Raw genomic sequence first — 24909 nt, 5'->3', positions numbered from 1 at the left:
TTTTTCTCCCACTCTACGCTCAAGTGCCAAAGGGCGCGCTCGCCTAGTCTCTGTCGCGCTCTACCTACCCGCTCGCTCGCGCGCCCGCAAACGAGCTCTTCTGCCACGCCTACCTAAACGCGAGTCCGTGAGATGCGTGCGGAGAGCCGGAAAAGGCCCCGGAAATAGCCTTTCCGTACAGCAACATGGCTGCGCCCATGACTGAAGAAGGAGAAAGAAATCACTCGTCTTTGCTGTGAACGGGGTGTTTGATTCTTTTCTCCGGCTCCATTGTATGGTGATGTAGATTTCCTGCGAGAATTCAGAGGAGGATTATCGCCTTTTCTGGAGGGAGGAGAGAACGGGAGGTGTATGGCTGCACTCATGTTGACTTGAGGTTTAGGGGCTTGGAACTGATAGTTGGTGCCAATTTAAGTGTGTGTGTGTGTGTGGTGTGTGTGTGTGTGTGTGTGTGTGTGTGTGTGTGTGTGTGTGTGTGTCTACACCGAGAGTGGGAGTCCATTACGGAGGCCAGGGTGGGGTGGGTGACAGGCGATTTACGCCCTAAAGGAGAAAGAGGATCGGGCCAGAGGCAGGTTGCCATATGATGCCTGTGCTTTCAGCGGCCCCAGGACCCCTAGTGCACACTTTCACCAGTGTCTTCCCCACCGCACCCCCTCAAATTCCACTCGAGATGTTAGCATTTTCACCCGGGGTGTCTCCTAGCGTGGGAAGAGAGGCAGCGGTGATGCAAATGCAAAGAACCTTGAATTTGGGATTATGGGAGCCTATATTTAGAGCTAGAAGCGAGTTTAGAGGGATTGTAGTCCAACCTTTTTTTATGGATGAGGAAGGATCAGTCAGTCATTACATAAACATTCATTAAGCGCCTACTATGTGCGGGACATTATGCCAAGCCCTGGGGACACAAAACAAAGTATGAGACTTCCTGCCCTCCAGGAGCTCACAATCTAATAGGGGAGACTGTGCGAACAGCTATGAACCAACTAGGAGGAGAAAATAAGGAGAAAATTTGAAACAATCAACAGGTGGAAGGTACTGGCATTAAGAGGAATCAGGAAAGGAGGTGTTTTAGCTGCGATTTGGAGGAAGTCAGGGAAGCCAGGAGGCAGAGATGAAGAGGGACAACATTCCCTGCTTGAGGACAGCCAGAATGCCAAGGGTTTTATGTGAAGAACAGCAGGGAGGCCAGTATTACTGGATTGTAAAGTGAGGGTAAGTAAGGTGTAAGAAGACTGGAAAGGTAGGAAGGGGACAGGTTATGCAGGGCTTTGAATGCCGAAAAGGATTTTCTGTCTGATCCTGGAGGTGATAAGGAGCCACTGGAGTTTATCTAGGGAAGGGTGTGTGTGGTGGTGGTGGTGTGCCATAATCAGACATGTGTATTAGGAAAATCACAGATAGCTGAGTGGAGCAGGGACTGGAATGTGAAGAGACTTTTTGCAGACAGACCAATCAGCAGGCTTTTGCAATAGATCAAGCTTGACCTGATAAAAGTCCTGCACCTGGGTGGTGGCAGTATTAGAGGAGAGAAGAGGAAGAGAAGGGAAGGGAGCAAGCATCTGTTAATCACCTGCTATGTGCCAGGCACTCTGCTAATTGCTTTATAGACATCTCATTTGATTCTCACAATAACCCTGGGAGGTAGGTGCCATTATCCCCATTTCACAGAGGAAACTGAGGCAGATAGAGGTTAAATGACTTGCTGGGGGCCACCGAACTAGTAAGTGTCTGAGAAGAGATTTGAAACTCCTGACATCAGGCCCAGCACATTACCCACTGCCCCACCTTGATGTCTAGTTGGCAGTGGGAAAAGGACAGTGTAGCTAGTGCAGGGGTGATAGCCTGGGAAAGAATTGAGGGCTTGAGAGATTGGAGGTCATGATGTGGATGAAGAATAAGATTTGGGATTGCAAAGCAGAAGAAAAGGAAAAGACAATAGACTGATCAGATAAGGGAATTTCAGAGTTCATAAATGTGGAGATGGAGGCTTTATGAATTTGTAGGTGATGCAAGATCAAGGGTATCACCATCTTTGTGTGTGGCTGAGTTGGGGTGGAGTAGTAGGTCATGTGAAATTAGCAGACTGAGGAACTGTTATGTTATGTTACTTGAGGCAGTATCTATATATTAAAGTCCCCTAGTGTGAGGAAAGGAGTTGGGGAAGAGAGAAAGACTGTGAGCCAGGCACTGAACTCATTGAGGAAAGAAAGGAAGTGTCCTGGAGGTCTGTTGGTAACAGCTATCAGAATTTATTTGGGTGGTACGTAAGATAGAATGAACCTCGAAGGAGCTGAGGTTTCTGAGTGATGGTGGTAGAAGGAAAGCCTAAAAGTAGCAGTGGGGAAGCAAGGAGAATTCCAATACTCCAACCTAGACCAGTGAGCCAAGGAGGAATGAGTGAAGAAGGTAAATCCAGTGTTGAAAAGGGAAGCCAAGGAGGCTGTCATCAGGAGAGAGCCTGATTTCAGTGAGAGCTGGAGGATGGAGGAAATTGAAAGAAAAAGATTTAAGATGAAGTCAAGTCTGTTGTCTATAATGCAAGTATTCCAGAGGGTTCAGTGCTAAAGGTGGGTAGTTTTAGAGTGGTATATTGGGGAGGAGGTATGTTGAGGGGAATGAGAATAAGGGATCAGATAGTGGGAGTGTGGGAATGGGGTTTGAATAATGATCACCAGGGGTTCAGGATCTCTGGGTTGGGGAGGATATGATTAGGGGATAGTTTGTTAATTATTGAGGAAAGAATTTAAATAGATATTCATTGTCTATGGGGGTTTGGCTTCAAGGTGAAATCCTCTGTGGGCCTCACCAGAAAAGGTGAAGTCACTTGCCTAAGATCACACAGGTGGATACTTCCAGTGGACTCCCATTGGAAGGGTGCTCTCCCTATGCCATACTGCAGGAGAACTGAGTTCTAGTCTTTGTATTCTTGTTAGTTAGCAATGTGACCCAGAGCAAGCTACCTACCTTCCCTGGGAGGTCCTTTTCCTCATTTATAAAATGAGGAAGATTAGGTGACTTTTTAAGTAGGAGTCAAATGAGTTGGTTGTTGGCACCTATCCCAAAGTTTAGGAAGTATTTTTAGGGAAAGAAAAAATAGCATGTTGCTTGAGGGCACTGGTTCCTAAATTTGGGTCATAAAAGGTCTACAAAAGCATCTTGAAAAGAGCATATCTAGCAAGTGCAGTTCCTAGATAGTATATGTAAGGAATCAACTGTCAGTCAACAAGCACTTATTTTTTAAATTAACTTTTTTTTCTCCCTCCCAACTCGTCCTTTTCTCTCCTTCCCCCCAAAGAAAGACAAAACCCTTGTAACAAATATGCATAGTTGAGCAAAATAAATTGCCAAATTGACCATATTTAAAAACAAACAAACCAAAAAACCCCACCATATTTCAGATTTATACCTTGGGCCTTATTATCTTTCTATCAGGGAGTAGCTAGCATTCTTTATCATGCCCCTCTGTAATCATGTTTAATTATCACAGCCAAAGTTCTTAAGTCTTGTTCCTTTTTTACAATTATGTTATTGTAGAAATTGCTTTGTTCTGCTTGATTTATTCTGCATCAGTTCATACAAGGTTTCCCAGATTTCTCTGAAATTGTCCCCTTCATCATTTTTTATGGCACAACAGTACTTTATTACATTCATATATCATTTTTTTCAGCCATTCCATGATTGAGTGGCACTATCTTTGTTTCTAGTTTTTTTTCCACTACAAAAATAACTACTATACACATTTCTGTGTGTATAGGACTTTTTCTTCTTTCTTTGCTCTCTTTGGGGATTATAGTGGTATTGCTAGGTCAGAAGGTATGCACATTGTAATAATTTTTTGAGCTTAGTTCTAAGTTGCTTTCAGAATGGCTGAACCAATTCATAGGTCCACCTACAGTGAATCGATGTACCTGCTTTCTAGCCCCCTCTTCAATATTTGCCATTTTCCTTTTCTGTCATTTTTGACAATCTAGTCAGTGTGAGGTGGAACCTCAGAGTTGTTTATTATGCATTTCTCTAATTATTAGTGATTTGGAGCATTCTTTCCATGGCTATAGATTGAGTTTCTACCCTTGAGAACTGCTTGTTTATATCTTTTAACCGTTTATCTATTGGGAAATGATTCTTATAAATTTGAATTAGTTCCTTATGTATCTTGGAAATGAGACCCTTATCAGAGAAATTTACTATGAAATTTCTTTTTCCAGTATCTCTTTCTTTTCTAGTTTTAATTTCATTGTCTTTGTTTGTACAAAAACTTTTAAATTTTAATATAATCAAAATTATCCTTTTTATCTTTTGTGAACTTTTCTATCCATTGTTTAGTCTGTCCCCTACCCATATATCTGAAATGTAAGTTCTTCCTTGCTCTTCTAATTTGTTTATGATATAACCGTTTTTAATCTAGGTTATTTATCCATTTGGAGCTTATCTAGGTATATTGTGTGAAGTTCAACAAGCGTTCAGAAAGTGCTTATAACGTGCTAGGCATTATGCTAAGTGTTGAAGATAGAAGAAGGGAAAGGAAAAGAAGAGAAAGGGGGAGAAGAAGCATTTGTAGAGTGCCTACTATATTCCAGACACTTAAAAGTATCTCATTTCATTCTTACAGCAACCCTGTGAAGTAGATGCTATTATTATCCTCATTTTACAGTTGAGGACAAAGTGACTGGCCCAGGATAACACAGCTAGTAAGTATCCGAGGCTGTATTTGAACTCAAGTCTTCCTGACTCCGGCCCAGTGCTCTGTCCACTGTGCCACCTAGCAAAAATTTCATTCTTAACCTGAATGTGTTACTCCCATTCTGATGAGGGAGACAACATGTTAAAACAAAACAAAACAAAACAAACTATGTAGATGCAAGATATGTACAGTCAATTTTAGTAAAGGTCCATTTCAGGGTAGAAATGTCATGATTCTAAAAAATAGTCCTTCAGGATGATAGAATCTTAGAGTTGGAAGAGATCCCAAAAGCCCATCTGGTCTAACCCATAAATCACTGAGAATCCCTTCTGTGACATCCTTAACAAGTGTTCATCCAGCTTCTATTGCTTGAAGACCGCTAGCCAGGAAATGTCTCCTGAAGCAGCTCATTCCATTTTTGGATAGCTCTAGTTGTTGTTTTCCTTTATATTGAGTCTGAATCTCCTTCTCTACAACTTTAATCTATCATTCCTATTTCTACCTTCTGGGGCCACTGAGAATTATTCCTTTTCTAGTTCATATACTTGGACATATACGTCATAATGCTTGGACAGTTATGGTCCACCTAGGTCTTGAGTCTTGAGAAAGGGCCATCAAATTGGCAGTTAAGAGATCATTGATAATTTTTAAGACAGAAGTTTTACTTGAATTGAGTCAAGGATAATGAGTTTAAGAACCTAGGAGACTAGAAAGGTGGTAGTGGGGAAAAAATTAGGGGTAGAGAGAGATGGAAATAGGGATGTTCAGAAGAAGAGCAGGAGTTTTTTGTTTTGCATTTATTTTGGGGAGAAAACCAGTGTAATGAGACCTGTGATGCATATTACAGCCTATTCATGTTTGTTCATCCAGTGCTACTCTCTATTTCCTGCTGAAAAAACCTCTCAGTGTGTGTGTGTGTGTGTGTATGTGTATGTGTGTGGTGTTAGGAGATCAGTCTGGTATCTTCATAAAGCCATACCAACTTTCTATAATCACTATTTAGTTTTCTTAAAAAAAAATTGATAGCTTTTGTTTTTTACCTAGTTTCATTTATGAATATGTCCCTCCCCACTTCCATACCCAGGAGACATTCCTTATAAAAGAATGAAAAAGAAAAGTGTTTCTTTTTCTGGAATAGGAATTCTTTTAACTTTTTTTTGATCTCCTTTAACACTCTAATGAAGCCTATGGACCCCTTTTCAGAATAATGTTTTTAAATGCATAAAATAAAATATATTACAAAGCAAACCAATTATATTGAAATAGTTATTAAAATACTTAAAACACAGATCTTAGGTTAAAAATCTCTGTTCCAGACTGCTATTAACTATACTTTTAATAAATTATAGAATTTTTCAAGGAATCAAAGTTAAGCTCATTGACTTATGGAAAAGAATCAACTTTGCCTTTTTTAAAGAAAAATCCCCATAAAATCAATCTCTGTAAGTCCAATTCTAGTCACCAAAATAATGGACACCGTACCACTGAAACTCTGCCTTTCTATTTTGAGGGAGAAAAAGGTGCTAAATACTGAACCATTGTGGAGGAAAACTCTGTACTTTGATTTATATGAATCTGCTAGAAATAATTTTGTTAATTCAGATTAAACTAATTCTTAACATTCCTTCTTAGAGAGAGGTCCAAAGATGGACAGAATTACTACATATTTCTAGAAATGTCTCTAACACAATCCATTTTAGAGTTGAAATTTGGGTGAGTTGTTCAGCTCTGATTGCTCCTCCTGTGTTGCCCTTCATCTTTTAGGGTTAGATTCCCCACTATCTCCTCCCCACCGCCCCCACCTTCCCATCCCTGCCCCCAATCTGCTAAGGCTAGCCCTTCCCCCTTCCCAGATCAAAAGAAGAATTCCAAACGAGAAGTTTTTAACTGGGAAAAAGAAATCTTTGTATCATTTTTTTTTCAAAGCTTCTTTATATGCCTTCACAATTGCATTCTATTTTGCCTTTACCACGTGGTCACTGGAAATCAAAGATTAGGTGACTTTTCACTAGGATGAGAGGTAGCGTGATAGAGAGGGAAACACTATTCTTAGAATCATGAAACTTGAGTTTGAGTTTTGACTCTGATATTTACTAGCTGTTTGACCCTGGGAAAGTCATTAACCTATCTGAACTTCAATTTAATACAATTATTTAACTTTTAAAATTAAATTTTATTTTACTTTCAGGTCTTAATTCTCTCTGGTCCTCTTCCTTCCTCTACTCATCGAGAAAGTAAGAAAAACAATGCCAATTACAAATATGTATATCCTGCATTAGTCATGTCCAAAAAAAAGAAAAAAAAAAGAATGAAGCAGAAAAAAAATTTAGCTTCAGTCTGTACTCTGAGGCCATCATCTTTCTGTGTGAAGATGAATAGCATAGTCCTTTGGAATTGTGACTGGTCGTTATATTGATTAGATGAATAGCAACCTTCTCATCTATAAAGTGAGTATAGTAATACTTATATGCTTCACAAGTTTGTTAAAGAAAGTACTTTGTAAACCTTAAAGTACTATAACAATAGTGAACTTATTAATATTTTTGTTTGGGAATAGGTTTGTCTTTTGGGATCCAGGGTGGGGATTGAAGTGATGGAGAGATGAAGAAAATGAAAGTCTTAGGTGGATCTCTAGAGATGGAGTGGAATGTGGCTTATAAAAGGAGGTTTTAAATAACCCTAGATAGAATATGACTGAAAAAACTTAGAATTAGTGAGTTGATAGGAAACTTTGGTATTAATGGGATACAGTTTGTAAGCAGTAACTTGAAAGTTCTCCTCAGAATCTGCCACATGTGATAGTTTAATTTCAAATTTTCTTGGGTAGAGATATCATTTCTATACCATCATATTAAATTATCTCATATAAAGTGATTTTATATTTTTATTGAAATTCAGGAACATTATAATTTTGATCTGAAAAATTATTTTTAAACTTTAGTTCCTCATTTCTAAAAGCCTTTCATAAGAAGAGACTATGTCAGTTGTGCACCAGCTGTCATCTGGATGGCTACTGGATCATCTTGCTTTCATCAATAACATTGATTACCAACTCTGCCAGCACCATGAACCAACTTCCAGTAATGCTGTGCCCATCTCATCTCCCCACTGTGGTTCTCTTACTGTAACTTCTACATCTTCTATTGAACTTTCTGCTACATTAATGGCCTCTGAGACTGCCACAAAACCAGGGACTGATGAAAGAGAAAAGAATAAAGCATTACTGCAAAAATATACATTTCGAGCTGAACTGTTTCATGTTACTAAACCCCATGTGACAACAAGTGATTGCACAGCATTCCAGCAAGAAAATAAGGATGGCAATATCAACCATGAGAAACCAGAATGTGTTAAAGACCAAGATTCTGTTTCTGCTGTTAGGAAGGTAAGAAGTCTTCTAAGAAAATGTGTTGTTTACACATTGAATAGTTCACCATTCAAACAGCTCAAATAATTTCTTTTCACTCTCAAGAATAAATAAGCAAGAGAGAACAAAAGAAGCTAAGATGAGAAGTAGTGAAATACTGTGTAAAGAGGCCTGGATGTAAAATCAGATGACTATGTTTAACTCAAAAGCAACAAACAGATTTAGTATGGACTTTCAGAAAAGTTTTCCTTTTTAATGAATTCAAATCTTGACGGCTTAGAAGTCTAACATTTTTTGTTTTTTTTTTTTGGTGAGGCAATTGGGGTTAAGTGACTTGCCCAGAGTTACACAGCTAGTGAATATTATGTGTCTGAGGTCGGATTTGAGCTCGGGTCCTCCTGACTCCAGGGCTGGTGCTCTATCCACTGTGCCACCCAGCTGCCCCTAAACAGATTTTTTTAATGAGTTCTTTCAAGGCCTGTCTTACTAATGAGGCAAAATAGATACAATAATGATAAACATAAATTTAGTTTATTTGACTTTATTATAAAATCTCATTTGTATTTCCAACAAAATGAGATAGATTAGGATTGCTAACTAGAATATTTTAGTGATACCAAGTGTGATTAGTATGTTGGATTTTATTAATATACATAATTTGTATGTAACTGTTAAAACAACAAATAGGGCCATTATGAAGCTCAAATTTTTCTTGATAGTGTTACTATGAAATTAAGTCTAGATATTTCATTGGCTGAGAAAAGAAGGAAGCTCAGTATAATGAAACTACATATGCTAATTGACAGGAAAGATTTGTGTTTGTCATAGTGCAATGCCTACTCTGCTTTTGTACTTCTCGTGCTGATATTGATAAAAGAAATAGACTTGTTGATTGTTGCATTTTGTTAGGTACAACTTCTTAATTATATTTAAATATTTTACCTATCTGTCTATCTATACGTGTATACACGTACAAAATATCAGCTGGTGACACATTGGTACCTGTTTTGATTTGTGCTGTTGATTTTTATTCATTAGTTTTCTGTTTGGGGACAGCATACTTTAGCCCAAATCTTTGCCTTTATTTAGTGTAAGTACATAGTTAACACCAGTATGGACTAAAATATACAATTAAAAAAAGGGAATGTGGCAACAGAAATTGCTTATACATTTTGCAAGTCTAAGACATCTTGATGCATTAGCTTAATTTTTTCTTGCTTTTGTTCTCTTTTTAGAAAGGCAAAAGATCTATTGCATTCAATCAAGGTGAATTGGATGCTATGGAATACCATGCAAAAGTAAGTTTCAAATATTTAATAATCATAAAGGAAATTTTATACAAAATAGAATAGACCAGCAAATAGCAGCAGCATTTATTCTCCCAGAATCAAGGATTCTGACCTGACCTGATTCTGACTTGTCAGCCTAAATTTAGTAGAGTGACATAATAAACTACTTTGGAAAACATTCAAATGATACTCTACATTTCAGATTATATTACTATTTGTGAATATTTATTCCTATAGCATGAATGAAATGAAGCGATGTTAGTTGAATTACAGCTCTGTTCTTTATTTTCTAAATCAGGAAATATTTAAACAGAGGTTGGATGACCATTTCTCAAGGATATTAGAGAGTGAATTCTTACATGGGGTAGAAGATTAAACTAATGAAGTCTAAAGCCTCTTATACTTGAAATTATTCTTCAAGTACAGCTTGAATCTGTGCTTGAGCTTAACATTTCCCTTCCTCCTCTCTGTCTACTTTCCTGACCAAAGTGCCTCTCCCTGTTCTCTATTCCCCTTTGTATGTAGAAGGTAGAGAAGGCAGGTAGACTATGGTAGAATTCGGGGAAATGCATGGGCAAGCACATAGTATGTGTCCCCTCTGACAAATAAGGTAACTTTTTCCTCATCCGCCGTACTCTTGCCTCTGTTCTTTCTATGGCTTTTTTTATGTGAGTGATAATTAAATGAAGTGCATGATAAAAATGGTTAGTGACCTTTATGAAGAAAGCACTTCCAGTATGTGGTCAGAGCAAAAGCCACATTATAAAGAATTTGGCGACACATGTGGTAGTAATTTAGTGGAGGTATTGAGGAGAGACCACTTGTTTGAGAGGTCTGGCAAAGGAATTAAAGAAAGAGAAGACTTCTTTAACCAAGCTATAAGTATTTTCTCATTTGTTTTAGAACCTCCTTTTTAGCCTAGATACTCTACCGTGGAGGCCAAAAAGCAGAAATAGGTGGTAATGCAATACAGTCTGTGCATCATCCCATCAAACATATTTTTAAGATTTTGTTTATAAAATATGGAAAAAATGCTAAATGAATAATCATAACAAATAATGTAATTATATGTTATAATTTCTTTGATTTTTGTCCTGTAGACAGTATTGCACAGGAGTATCAAATGAATTTAAGTAACTGATTCTTAATAATAAATATGAATACCACAGTTACAAAACGTGCCATGATTATAGAAATTTCCCATAAAAGGAAAAAGAGGGAAATAGTTATAGTATAACCATGTGGAAACTGAGCCAAGAGACTTCCCAAGTCCTGTCCCATGCCCCCCCCACCCCATTTCCCAGGGACAGATATCTACTTACTGGTAGCAGTTCACAGATGTCATTCCCATTGGGCTGCTGGCTTTATAGATCATTGGCTCAATGACATTTCCTGATGATCATACCTGGAATCAGACTCAGAATAATATCAATTATAGTCCCACAAGATTTAGCCTTAAACAGCAGAGTTTCACTAATCATAGCTTAAGGCTGGATTAGGTTATTATTACTCCCATGTGGTTGAGAATAAAATTATTGCATTGTTTCTTGTTGTTTTAGTTGTTTCAAGTCATTTTATGTCGGTTTTCTTGGCAGAGATGCTGGGCCAATCAATTTGCCATTTCCTTCTCCAGCTCATTTTACAGATGAGGAAGTTAAGGGAAACAGGGTGAAATGACTTACCCAGGGTTACCCAGCTAGTATGTGTCTGAGGCCAGATTTGAACTCAGGAAGATCAGTCTTCCTAATTCCAGGCCCAGCTCCCTATACCTCTCACATTACCTAAAGATCCTGATCAAGTCCTTGTCCTCTCACCCCTCTTACTTGTTCCTAGGGGGAGAGGCAGGGGAGAGGCCACAGGAGGCAGCTTCACATTCACATGCCATGTCCTGCCTTCCTCCTGCCTGTGAAGCCTGGGAATGACCTGCTGCCAAATCTTATTACTCTAGTTTTATATCTCCCCCCCCCAAAAAAAATAAGCACACAGTTTCCCATATCCTTCTTATTTCTACCAGTATTCAGTAAGTACATTGATTTTAATCTAAACATTTACGACATAAAAAACATAGATGGAATTTAACTGTTGTAGAAATAATATCATTGTAAAAATCTGTTTCCTTAACAGATTTTTATTATTCCCTTTCAGGTCAGGGGGCTGATTTTGGATGGCACCACACAATTAATTCAAGAAGGCCTGAAAAGTGGTTTTCTTTACTCAGTTTCAGAAAGACTGGATGATGGTAACAAGACTACTACTGTGGGACTTGATAGCTGTGGTTTGGCTGAACTATGTGACATAGCTAAACAGTTGCCTTTGGTGAATGAAAATGAACTTGATATAGTACAGTTGATAGATGCAGATGTATCTGTTCCAGAAAAGGATGTATTTTCACGAATTACCCAAAACAGCTCAAATTTTACAAAGATGATTATTCTAATGGGACAGAAATACCTATTGCCACCAAAAAGCAGCTTCCTCTTGTCTGATCTTTCTTGTATGCAGCCACTTCTGAATTGTAAGTAATATGTATGGTCTTTTCTGAAAGGGATATCTCCTCCATTTTGTGATAGAATACAATAGCTCACAAATGGAATTGTAGCTTATAAAGTGGTCTACTTTGCATAAGATTGAATAAAGGTCAACATTTGTGAAGAAGTGGGACCACAAATATTTTTCCCATTTGAATTTTTCCTTTAAACTTGTTCTGAAATTCTATAGATAGAAACTTGAAAATTTTGATAGTTTCAGAAGGTAGTTTCTGTTACTTTGGGCAGAGTTACAAAGATTCTAGAAGAGTAAACTTCTCCCATAAAAGCTGGTATTGAGTATAAATGATTATAAACAAGTGACTTTATTAAACTTTGTTTTATAAAAGACAGAAATATTTTCAGTATTATTTGCTAAGCCAATAATCACCTTTTATATATAACTTCTAAATTTTTTTGTATTTTTTTTTGAAGCAGTTGGGGTTAAGTGAGTTGCCAAATAGTCTGGATTTGATCTCAGGTCCTCTTGTCTCCAGGGCAGGTGCTCTATCCAATGTGCCACTTAGCTGCCCCTTATTTTCTTTTTTTAAATAAAAACATCGTCATTTTTCCCCCCCTCTCATGTTCCCCACTCTTGCTGGGAAAAAAAAAACTCAAAACAAAAATAAAAACAAAACCCTTGCAACACATGCATAGACAAGCAAAACACATTTTTATATTGGCCGTATCCAAAAATGTATATATCATTTAGTCCATCACCTCTCTGTTAAGAAGTGGGTTGCATTCTATCATTGGTTCTCTGGAATCATGGCTGATCAGAGTTCTTAGGTATTTCAAATGTTTTCATTTTTACAGTGTTGATTAACTTGTAAATGAATGATTAAGCAGTTGCTTTGAATTTCTTGAGGTGTTTCTGCATAGAGCAAAGAGTCTGGATTTTAAACACCATTATTTGAAAGCGATGGGTTTAGGAGCCTGCTGGAACTGAATCTTATACATATTTCTTTTTTCTTTTTTCTTTTTTTGGCTAGGCAGTGGGGTTAATTGACTTGCCCAGGGTCACACAGCTAATAAGTGTTATGTGTCTGAGGCTGGATTTGAACTCGGGTCTTCCTGACTCCAGGGCCGGTGCTCTATCCACTGAGCCACCTAACTGCCCCTCATATTTATTTTTTCATTTGGCCATTTTAAAGGTAAAATTCTAAGTTATAAAGCAACTAGCACTTAGGCAAGTTAATTAAAACCTTTTCAAAATGCCAATTGGCAGTCTGATGTGCCCTTAATATTCTTATGAAGTCTGAGAGTTAAATTACAAAGGTAATTTGCTACATATTTTAAATTGAAGTGACTATGCTGTAACACTGCTGCTGAAACTAATGGGCCATCTAGAAATCACAAAGAAAGCAGGCACTGGTCTGAGTCACTGAGCTATCAGCAGCAAAAAAAAATCTTAGCAAAAGAATATTTTTCTTCCTCCTCCTTATTTTCAGTTCAGTGAAAAGGGAAAGTAGTATAACATCTCAGAGAACATAACTGTATAAAGTAACCACTGGCTTTTTAGATAAATTGTTCTTATTGTAGTTTATTGGATTAAGTGCTATAATACCTTTTCTGTCATATTTGTGTCTAGTTGAATGTGCTTCAGTTTGAGTATGACATTTGGCTTTCATATTTATAATCTGTGATTACCACACAGGAGCTTTTCTCCTAAAGATATGCTTTTGCTTTCAGATGGGAAAAAATATGATGTAATTGTGATCGATCCACCATGGCAGAACAAATCCGTTAAAAGAAGCAAAAGGTATATTATACAAATTTATTTATAAAATTTACTGTTAAGATCATTCCAAGGCTTTAAAAAAATGTTAGTCATTATTTACTAATAGTAGTGAATATCTTTTCAAACTTTTATTCTTATTTAAGCTTTTAGACTTGTCACTTTTTTGTACTTTGAATTTGTAATTTCATCAGAATGGATACTCCTTTAAAGGGTACAGACCAGAATCCTTCCATGTATCTGCTCATTGTATGTGATTCTTATTTGTACATTTTTTTAATAGTTCCTCCATAGAAGATCTAGCCAGTGTGCTGGAGCCCTTTCATTCTTTTGGTATCTCTGGGTTACTAGTTTGCCAATTAGATTTTCTATTTTTGTTTCATTCTCATTACATAATCAGCCTACCTCCTTTTCCAGGTAGAGTCGTCCTTCAAAATGCCTTCTTTGCCACTTCTTGTGTCCAAGTTGTCATTGATAATGTGTTTATGTCTGTAATGCATTTTCCATAGGCTTTTGGATTATTTGTGATTTTAATTCTTTTGAGAATTAAGGAGGGATACCCTACTACGGTGGAAAGATCACTGTTTTTAGAGTTGGAAGGGTTTGATTCCCATCTCTTTTTACTAGTTACGAATAAGTCATTGTCTGTCTGGATTTCAGTTTCCTCATCTATAAAATAACCTCTAAGGTCCTTGCAAGCTCTAAAATATACTATCTTATAATCCTATGACATTATGGTATTGCATGATTCACAGACATATAATAAGAGAATATTGGAATTGAAGTTAATTTCATGGAGTAGGCAGGGAACTAGCAGGTGGGAGAATTGTGTAAAAGATGAAACGTGCACTGAACCCTGAAGGAAAGTAAGGATAAAAGAGAAGGAGGTGAGGAAAGAGTATATTCCAAGCATGGGGATGGATGGGTGGGGGGAGATAGCCTGTATGAAAGCACAAAGGTAGGCTATAGGATGCCATGTATAAGGGAAAAGTTAAGTCAGTCTGCCTGGAATATAGAATAAATAAGAAGGAGGAAGATATATTGTTTCAGGTGGTAGGTTAGAGCCAGATCGTGAGTGGTTTTAGGAGCCAAAGAAAGAAGCTGTATTTTGTATTGCCTAAAGGTAAGAGGGAGCCACTAGAGTATTTTGAGCAGGGAAGTGATTTGGTCAGACCTATGTTTTAGGAATATCAGTCTGGAAGCTATATGGAGGATGAATTGGAAAGCGAAAGCTGGAAGCTTGGAGACCAGTTAGGAACCTATTGCAAAAGTTCAGGTGAGAGGTAATGAGGGCCTTAAGTAGAAGAGAAGGGGATAGATTTGAGAGATGCTATGGAGGTAGGTAGGTGGTGCAAACTAGGCCTAGAGTCAGGAACACTCATCTTCTTGAGTTCAAATCCGGCCTCAGATGTTTACTAGGTGTATGACACTGGGCAAGTCACTTAGCCTTGTTTGCCTCAGTTTCCTCATCTGCAAAATGAACTGGAGAAGGAAATGGCAAACCACTCCAGGATAAACCCCAAATGGGGTCAGGGAGAGTTAGACATGACTGAAAATGACTGAACAACAACAAGTGTGGTTATATGCACCAAGACTTAGCAACTTATTTGCATATGGATATAGAGAGAGGAAGGGCAGCTAGGTGGTGCAATGGATAGAGCTCTGGGCTTGGAGTCAGGAAGACTTGAGTTCAGATTTGGCCTCAGACATTTGCTAGCTGTGTGATCCTGGGCGAATCACTTATCCTCTATATGCCTCAGTTTTCTCAGCTATAAAATGAGCTGGACATGGAAATGGCAAACCACTCCAGTATCTTTTCCAAGAAAACTCCAAATGGGGTTGAGAAGAGTTGGACCCAACTGAAATGACTGAACAACAACAATTATAAGACTAGCATTGGCCTACCCATTATGGAGTACAAAAGAGCTATAACGTGTGGGCCTTCTTTGAAAGGATCTTAGAATCTAGGTATGGGGCAAAGACATACATAAAATGGTGAATAAGGTAATATATTTAATAAAATCTTAAATTGAACTGTACAGACAACTAGAAGATAGGAAAATATGTAGTAAAGTAGGTCACATTTTATAAAGCACTTAGCATAGTACCTAGAACATAATAGGCACTTAATAAATGCTTATTTTCATCCCCTTTCCCTAATTTGCTCAATGTACATCATAATAAAAGGTAAAGGAATTAGAATCAAGAGAGATCAATGTAGAGGATTCATTGGGGTAACCCCTCATGGAGGCGAAAGTAGGACTTGAACTGGGTAGAATATGCTTAGGCAGAGAAAAGGGGTAAGGGTTTTCTAGATGGAGAAAAAACAAAATTAGTGATAGCATGGAGGCCAGGGTTATAATGAGATCGATTTTGCTGAAGTAGTTTTGTGTGGGGATATAGTAGGATATTATCCAGAATAGGGGCAAATTTTTTGAGGGCCTTGAAAGCCAAGTGAAGTAGTTTAGATTCATTATTGTATATTAGAATGTAATTGATAGCTCTGGAACAAGAAAGAGCAAAACCATAAAAGTGGTATGTGGGATTAAATGGAAGGAGGACCAGTGAGAGGCAGAAAGACTAGCTAGGAGACAAATGCAGTAGTTCAGGTGATAAGAGTTTGGCCTAGGGTGGGTCTAACAAGAGTTACAAAAGGAAAAGCAAAATTGATAGATATTTGAAAGGAAGACAAGATAGGGCTTTGTGACTGATTGGATTTAATGGAGTGAATGAAAGGGAAGAGTAAAAAATGGTTCCAGTTTTTCCAGCTTGGGAGGGTGAGAATGAGTGTGGTTGTGACACTACCTTGAGTAAAAGTTGCAAGATATTTAAAACTGTAATTTAGCCTTGTAAGAACAAGGACATTAGTGTTTTTTAGAAGTGCCTTTTATATGTTTCAGTAAAATTATTGCAGTAGTCTTAGAAGAGATGAAAACTGCTTGCAACAAAGCCTCTCTGTATTAAAATGGAAAATGGATAAAAATTATTATCTCAGTGTCCACTGGATGTCACTGTTGATTCATACTTAGCACTTAGAATCCTTCTTTCTATGCAGAGCTCTCTGTTTAATTCTTGTTTTTTACTTCCTACCAAATTTTCCTTTCTTTGCAGAAATATATATCTTTTTATTATATGTAGGTACAATTATTTATCTTCTTGGCAAATAAAACAAATACCTGTACCCAAACTGGCTGCTCCAAACTGTCTTGTGATCACTTGGGTCACCAATAGACAGAAGCACCTACAGTTTGTAAAGGATGAGCTTTATCCCTATTGGTCTGTGGAAACACTTACTGAATGGCACTGGGTGAAAGTAAGTTCTAAAGTTGCTTGATAACTTATTTACTCAGGTGGCATCTTGACTATCATCACCAGTTATTTGTTGTCTTTCTTCACTCATTTAACATTGTCTCATTAAAACCTATTCATTCCTCAGTCTCTGGGTGATGGCAGATGTGGGGGGATGGATTGTGCCAGTCCCTCTCCCCCTTCCACTTTAGCCTTTTTGCCAATCCCTTTTCATTTCAAGGCTATCCTTGATGCTAGAGAGGGTGGCGGTAGGGGGTGGAGGTAGGGAGGATGGTGGTATAAGTGAAGTTGCTGGCGGATGGAGGATGAGAAAAGAGATGAAGAAATGGCTAGATTTTTAAAAGTTCATGCTTTTGAAACCCTCTCAATTAAAATCCTTAAGAAGGACTTAAGATATTGGTTTTTAAAGTCAAAATAATGCACCCAAATAATTTCCCTAATCCCTTCTATATTCTAAGGCAAGTGGAGCTGCTTCTAATTATTTAATTATAGTTAACTTATTAATTTTAGATAAGTAAAATTATGATATATTTATTTTTTATGTACTAAATGCATGCTTTATAATATATTCCATCAATTTTGCCATTTTGAATTTTTATGGAGGTTCACAAATGTTTTGGCTTTGCTTTTGTATTGCTGGTCATTTCTGTAATTTATTTGATCCTGAGTTTTTAATCAGAAGTGAAATTATAATTGTTCCTAAGAGGAAAATATTATTCAGTTTCTGATATTTTGCATTAAGATTCAGTTTCTAGAAACTCATTGCCATAAAAAATAGAAACTATGTATGCCAGATTATGGTCCTTCGGACTAGCTGATTAGAAAATACTCATTTTTCTTTCTAGTACCAGAAAACATTTGTGGATTTATTTGACTTTTTTATTCCTTTATGTCAGATCACCAGGTCTGGAGAATTTGTGTTCCCATTAGATTCTCCACACAAAAAGCCTTATGAAGGTTTAGTACTGGGAAGAATTCAAGGAAAAACTGTTTTGCCATTAAGGTATGAGAAAAGTATTTTTCAAAGTTGATGTAGTATAAGTTTCTTATTAAGCAAAAGTCAGTCTCACTCTTAATTTGTACATATTGGAAGACCTGGAAATTGAGAATGGGTAGACTAAATAACTTTCTGTTACAGTTTTCTGACACGTGTACTCTTATATTTGTTTTCTGCTGAGTCTAACCGTCCTTAAGTTCTACATTCTTGATACTTAAATATTTAATTGAAGATTTTCCTTAAATTTATTCTTTTTTTTTTTGACTAGGCAGTGGGGTTAAGTGACTTGCCCAGGGTCACAGAGCTAGTAAATGTTATGTGTCTGAGGTGGGATTTGAAGTCAGGTCTTCCTTACTTCAGGACTGGTGCTGTATTCACTGTGCCACCTAGCTTTAGAGTAAAAATATTATCAATTCGTTTCAGTCAGTCAGTAAATATTTATTAAACACCTACTATGTGCTAGGCACTCTGCTCAAAAAATTGTGTACAAACAAGCTCTGGAAAGAACAAATTAGAAATAATCAACAGAGGGAAGGCACAAGATTAAGGGGGGGAACCAGGGAAGGGTTCTTGTAGAATGTACTAAGATTAATTGTGAACTGTTCCCTTCCCGAATCCTTTTAAACATACCCTTCATGCTAAATTTTTATGATTTTTCTTCCCCATCAAGGCTGCCTTTGGTGGTAGTAGTGCTGCTGCAGTATGGGGAGTCACTGGAAAGTGAATACCCACAAGAAAAAATGAAAAAAATCATGATGCCTATAATTTGTACATATAATCATCAGACTTGGTGATGCAACTTATTTTTAAATTCTTTTAAAATAGGAACCCAAAGGTGAAAGTACTTCCAATTCCAGACCACAAATTAATTGTCAGTGTGCCCTGTACCCTTCATTCACACAAACCACCTCTTACAGGTAAGTTTACATTATTCTTGTTATACTGTTTGGGCTTTCTTTAAATTCATAGATCACAAGTTTGGTATTTAAATGGTTCACAGATTTAAAAGTATTTAAAAATACTTTATTTAAAGTATTAAAATATTTAAAAATTTAAAAGTAGGATAGGTTATGGTATAGTGGAGCATTTCATTTGGCCTCAGGGGCTTGGGTTTATAGTCCTGTTCTGGTGGTTACTACCAGGGTTATCTGAGGGTCCCTTTCAATTCTAAAGACTTGCCCAGTGTCAAACATATATTAAGAAGCAAAGCCAGGATTTGAACCCAAGTTCTCTGACTCAAAATCCAGCACAGTTTCTACCATACTGTGATCTGTGAATAAACCCAATATTAAAAAAGTCTGCAGATGGAGAGTTGATAAAATTGAGTCTGAAAGGTCTTCAGGTCTTGCCCTTGTCTTTGAAGGCTGCATTTGAAATGTACTCAAAGTAGCCACTAGAGAGTTGTCTAGATATTCTGTAGAAGCTTTGGGTTTTACTTATTTTATTTACTTATTTTGAGAGAGGACAGTTTTTTTGAGGTACCTTTAACTGAATTGCTGCTATGTATGGACTGTAATCCCTAGTGGTCATAATGCTGCTGTGGGTTTATGATAATCTCCTTACCTCTAAGCTATAATTTACCAACATTTTTCTGTTCAGGCCATTGAGAGAAAAATAGCAATGTATTTCTGATTTTATACTTCAGATTACTTGGGAAAATGGGATTCAATCCACGACATTTTGCTTTACGGTTTTGTTTTTTTTCATGGAAACATATTTAACGAATTTTGAGGCTATCTGTGCTGTAGAGCAACTCTAGAGAAAACCTTACTAGGGGTTTGCATAATATTTAGTTCCTTGCATAGAGGGTTCTTTATGTATTACCAGGTTGATTTTGAGATATAAACAGGTGACTTCTGCCTGATTGTTCCAAACTAGCATTGAGATTTTTTTTCTATATATAATTAATTGCCTTCCTTTTTTCAGGCCTGATTGTTCCAAACTAGCATTGAGATTTTTTTTCTATATATAATTAATTGCCTTCCTTTTTTCAGGTGATATAGGTTCCTCCCCTCCCCCCCAACCCTGCTCCCCAAACACATATGTGACTTAAAATGAGGAATAACTTAAAATGTATGGAGGATTTGATAGTGATTTTTGTATTCAACCTAAAGAAATCTGATAAGTAGTTATCTCCTTTGTACTTTTCTCCTTTAGTTGATGCCAGGAGTTTTATGGTATATTTCCTACAGTTGCAATTTTACAAAATGAAAACTGCTGTGCTTTTTTAAAAAATCTGATATTTCTCAATCACTAAAGTAGTCATTAGTTTTAGAAAATGAGCAATTGTAACTAAAAGTTTTAGGAGACTATGTTAAAAATAAGGTATTCAGGTTAGTAAAAGTATCAAAATCTCTGTGGTGGCAAGGTATATAAATAATGCAGTGTTTCAGTTTTTCCAGTAGAGGGCAGCAGAACCACACTGATTTTTGAAAGCCTTCTAAAGTTGAAAGTTTTGTAACAAAATGTGGATGACTCATACAGATTATATTTTGTTTAAGTAGTCACAATGACAAAAACATTAGTATTTATGGCTAATCATCTTATTTCATGCTACTCTTAAAAGTACATATGTTAGTGTATAAGTACTGATTTTAAGGATTTATTCTTCTGGTGAAGGTGCAAATTGATGTAAGTCATCAAAAAGCAACATTCAGGTTCCTGCAGAGCATTTAACTATGGAATCATTACTGTAAGGGTTTTGGATGATACATGTACTGTGTTTAGTGCTCACAGCTTTAAGATGTCATTGAAATGTACTTAAACTGTTTTATGCAAATTCATAAAATGAAATTTTCTCACTCCAGGTTTTGATTCAAGTAACAGCAGGTTTTTCTTTTGGTTTAATTCGTGCTATCTTCCATGAAATGGTAAAGATACATATTCTTCTACAGGAGAATTGGCAGAATATTCTTTTTCACATGGAGTACTTTTACTGTATTCTCAAGATTAGAATATTTTCTTCTCATAGATTTAAAGATATCATGAATATGAAATATGAAAATGGTATTATAAATGCATTTTAGAAAGCTTAGCAACCTTTTTAATCTACAGTAAAAAAGGTTTACATTGTTAAAAAAATTTGAATGAATCACAAGTACTTTTGCTATTCATATTCTCCCTACTTTATGATGCTGTATGCTTGATGACCATTTCCTCCTGAAAAATGTAAAAAAAATTAGATGAGGTATTATGAACTAAAATTCAAAATGTGATAGTATTATAATAGTATTAGATTTTATGCTACTGAAAACCAAAACATGGTTTAATCTTTTGAGCTGGCAATATGGTATACAATATGGTATACTTAGGAGGGAGTAGTTTTTGTTATCTGTTAAAATGTGAATTAATTGGGAAAATGTGGTTCTATATATGAAGTGAGCTTTTCAGTCAGCTTGTCTAGAACACATCTGTTCTGTACATTTAGAAATGTTTGTTCTTTCAACTGAGATCAGTTCTCTCTGTTCTGGAGTGTGCTTCCCCAACCAGAAAGAGAATTTAGTCTACTGGTAAAGATACTTAGAAAGTTAACCCAGAGGGCTAAAGAAGATAAAGGTCACTGAGACCCTTGGGAGCTACATAGCAACTGTCATTGGGACTGACTAGTATTCCTTCAAGTGGTTCTCTTCATGCTTTCCTGTTTATAGTTTAAATGCCTTCTAGCCTTTTAAAATAATAGTAGCAAATAATTTATTATCATTTGTCAATTAAAGTCTAGTGTTTTCTCTACATTGTTTTTTGTTTTGTTTGTTTTTCACCTGAGTTTAGAGCAGGCCAACAGAAGAAAGAGTAGGGAAGATGATGGGATAAACAGGCAGATCGTGGGGTGGACAGAGATGACAGAGGAGACCTTCATTTTTTTCTCTGCCCCTAACTGCATTCCCAGTTAGAAATGAAGGAAGATGATTAGCTATTTGGGGATTATCTGTTAACTTTATAAGTGTAGTCAACCAGGAGCATCTTGATTTTTTCCCCCCTAAATGGTGCCATTTTGTAACTATGGATTTAAAATTTGAACATTTGAACTAACTCAAGTTGTATATTTTTATTAATTTTTCCTAATTCTTTACAAAATTCTCAATAAAGTAAAAGACATGGCATACTAGCATCTGAATACTGTCCTTTAGTATTTTTTTTTCTTATTTCCTATTGGAATGGGAAGGAAAAAGAAGCTGTAGATGTGTTCAAAATGCAGTATTGCCTAGTGGTCCAGGTGAGGACTTGGGTGAATACTAAGTGGTTCATAGATTCTGACTGTAAGTATTTTTCCTTTCTAAGATCAGGTCTCCTTTCTCAAGTAGATTTTCAGCTTTTTGATGACCTGAGACTTTTGGTTCCTCACGTCCTCTCTTGACTTCTGGTTGCAGGGTTCTGCACCCCATTAGATTCTCAGTTTAGTAAATGTGTGGACTGGCTGACTCTGAGAAGATTTTGGATTTTATTCTGTCATTCATTGTACGAAAGAAAAAGCTAAAATGCCTGCTTCTTTCAGTATAACCTTAGACCACATTAAAGGTGACTGGGGACTGATAGGGCAAGGAATTCATGGGAAAGAAAATGAAAGAATGATAGTGTTATTGTCTTCTAGGCCTCTGGGGAAATCTCTTCTGAGGACAGCAGCATTTAATTGTTTATTTATGAAGAGACTAGAATTCTGCAAACCAACCCTTGCTAGATTGTCCTGAAACTTGAATCTCAGTTAAATCAAACTCTGGGTATCTTCAACCTTGATTTAATTTTTAATAGCCAGCGCTCAACCAATATCCCTCTCCCTATGCCCTAAACACTCTGACTCATACATCATGATATAGCAATTGGAAAAAACATACAACTTAAAAATCATTGCTATGTTGTTTTTAAAGGCTCAGATATCCCCAGGGTTACCAAGGGGATAAATAATCCTTTAACATAATTTCATGTGTGTGTGTGTGTGTGTGTGTGTGTGTGTATGTATGTATGTGTGTGTATGTGTAGGCAGCTAGGTGGCACAGTGGACAGAGTCCTGGGCTTGGAGTCAGGAAGACCTGAGTTCACATTTGGCCCTAAATACTTACTTAGCTGTATAACCCTGGCAAGTCACTTAATCTCTGTTTGCCTCAGTTTCTGTAAAAGGGGGATAGTGATAGCACCTACCTCCCAGGGTTGCAGTGAGGATCAAATAAGATCATAATTGTAAAGTGTATTGCACAGTGCCTGGCACATTGTTAAGCACAATTATAAATGTCTTCTCCTCCACCTTATTCTCTTTCTTCTTTCGTTCTTCTTTCTCTTCCTCCTCTTCCTTCTCCTCTTCTTCATATTGGGTGTCATTTAGTTGCTCGTATAGATGTTTTCAAAGGCTTCCCCCACTTTTCCCCCCTTGCATGGAATTCGTTGATTAAAAAATAAGTTGGCCTATATTCAGGGGATGTTGGGTTGACAATATTGAAAAATTTAAAAGTCACGTGTGTAGGCGGTGAATTCTTCATTTCTCATCCCTCAAATGAAAACTGATAAATCAGGACTATTGAAGGCTCTGATGGTGTTGTTCCCAATCTCAAGGGCACTGTTTTCCAGTGACTTTCCAGCTATAAATAGTAAAGCCTGTTGATGAAATCCTAGAAATTAATTTGCTGTCCTTTAAAAAAATGGAACATTCTCTTATTTTTTTTCTTTAACAGCTGAAAGGAAATTGATTTTTTTCCCCTGTAATCATCTTTGGCTTTTTTTTTTTTAACAGAAGTTCTAAAAGACTATATTATGCCAGATGCCGAATGTTTGGAATTGTTTGCTCGAAACTTACAGCCTGGATGGACTAGCTGGGGAAATGAAGTTCTTAAATTTCAGCATATTGATTATTTCATTACTCCACAGATTAGAAACTGACCATAATCTTCTGACTAAAGTAATCATTCTCCTTGTCTCCTCCACCATCCTTTAATGTGGCCTACTTCACTGGGCCTTTTATTACCAGTTGTACACTTGGATATTTAAATAAGACTCAGTTGTTTTATAACAAAATCCACTGTAGTGACCAGCCTTTGTATTCATCGAGGGTGAGTTTAACTTCCACTTTTAACTCTTCAGATAACAGATTAAGAAGGAAAAAAATGGGTTACTAATAACCTCATGGTCTGTTAAAAAACAAACAAAACTGTAGATGCTTATCTCTGGGATACAGTTATACTCTGAAAAGTGTTCTAGGAGCTGCCAAATGCATTGGGGCTTATGCAATATTCTTTGTGGTTTTAGATTTTCATGTCAGGATTGCTTGTCAGTGCTTCTTTCTTTGGACTTATTTTCAGAAATATTTGCTTATCAGAAAATAATAAACATGTTTTTAAAGAATATCTATGTCATGTATTTTTTTCAAAGCATAGAAAGAACACTGGACTTGAGACAGAAGACATGTATTCAAATTCTGCCCTTAGACAATTAATAGATATTTCACCCCTGGCAAACCACTTAACATCTTGGTACCTTAGTTTCCTGATTTATAAAATGAAAGGTAACCTCTGGGATTCCTTCAAGATCTAAATCTTATGGGACTAAGATCTGGTTATAGACTTGGGTTTGCTAATCACTAACCAGGTGACCTTGCACAAATAATCTAACCTCTCTCTGAATTTTGCTCAGTTTCCTCATCTATAAAAATGGGACAAATAACATACCTATCCTTCCTGCCAATCTCACAGGGTTGTTTTGAGGATCAAATGAGGTGAAGTGCCTTACAAACAAATGGAAGGTGATTTTAGTACTCTGTTCTATCTATTAACTAAAAACGGTGGTGGGTCCAGTGTTACAGAATTAAACAGAATCTCAGAATTAGAAGGGCAGCTAGGTGGCTCAGTAGATAGAGTGACAGGCCTAGATGAGTCAGGAAGACTCATCTTCCAGAGTTCAAATCTGGCCTCGGGCACTTACTAGCTGTGTAAGACAAGTCACTCAATCCTGTTTGCCTCAGTTTTCTCATCTGTAAAAAATAAGCTCAAGAAGGAAATGGCAAGCCACTGCAGTATCT

The 24909-nt window shown here is 36.9% G+C and overlaps 1 protein-coding gene across 12 annotated transcripts; it reads left to right on the top strand.

Annotated features, from left to right (window-relative positions):
• Nucleotides 1-51: 51 nt before the first annotated feature.
• METTL4 (methyltransferase 4, N6-adenosine) lies at nucleotides 52-24236 on the top strand. 12 transcript variants are annotated; one of them, XM_078153479.1, is made up of 12 exons: nucleotides 55-349; nucleotides 4613-4691; nucleotides 6317-6397; nucleotides 6873-7131; nucleotides 7626-8069; nucleotides 9287-9349; nucleotides 11486-11855; nucleotides 13558-13627; nucleotides 16715-16916; nucleotides 17809-17915; nucleotides 18735-18826; nucleotides 23629-24236. In XM_078153479.1, the coding sequence occupies exons 5-12, from the start codon at nucleotides 7662-7664 to the stop codon at nucleotides 23772-23774; spliced, it is 1458 nt and encodes a 485-aa protein (XP_078009605.1). In that variant the 5' UTR covers nucleotides 55-349; nucleotides 4613-4691; nucleotides 6317-6397; nucleotides 6873-7131; nucleotides 7626-7661; the 3' UTR covers nucleotides 23775-24236. The 12 variants fall into 12 exon arrangements, with proteins under 12 accessions (XP_078009611.1, XP_078009605.1, XP_078009609.1 ...); XM_078153483.1 differs by lacking the exon at nucleotides 4613-4691 and having other exon boundaries at nucleotides 55-272; XM_078153480.1 differs by lacking the exon at nucleotides 6317-6397 and having other exon boundaries at nucleotides 55-272.
• The last annotated feature ends 673 nt before the right edge of the window (nucleotides 24237-24909 follow it).

Source organism: Phascolarctos cinereus, unplaced genomic scaffold (genome assembly GCF_003287225.1).
Source record: "Phascolarctos cinereus isolate Bilbo 61053 unplaced genomic scaffold, phaCin_HiC Scaffold_4;HRSCAF=312, whole genome shotgun sequence".
NCBI lineage: Eukaryota > Metazoa > Chordata > Mammalia > Diprotodontia > Phascolarctidae > Phascolarctos > Phascolarctos cinereus.
The sequence above is the reverse complement of the archived record's forward strand: the minus strand, read 5'-3'. Positions and strand labels throughout refer to the sequence as shown.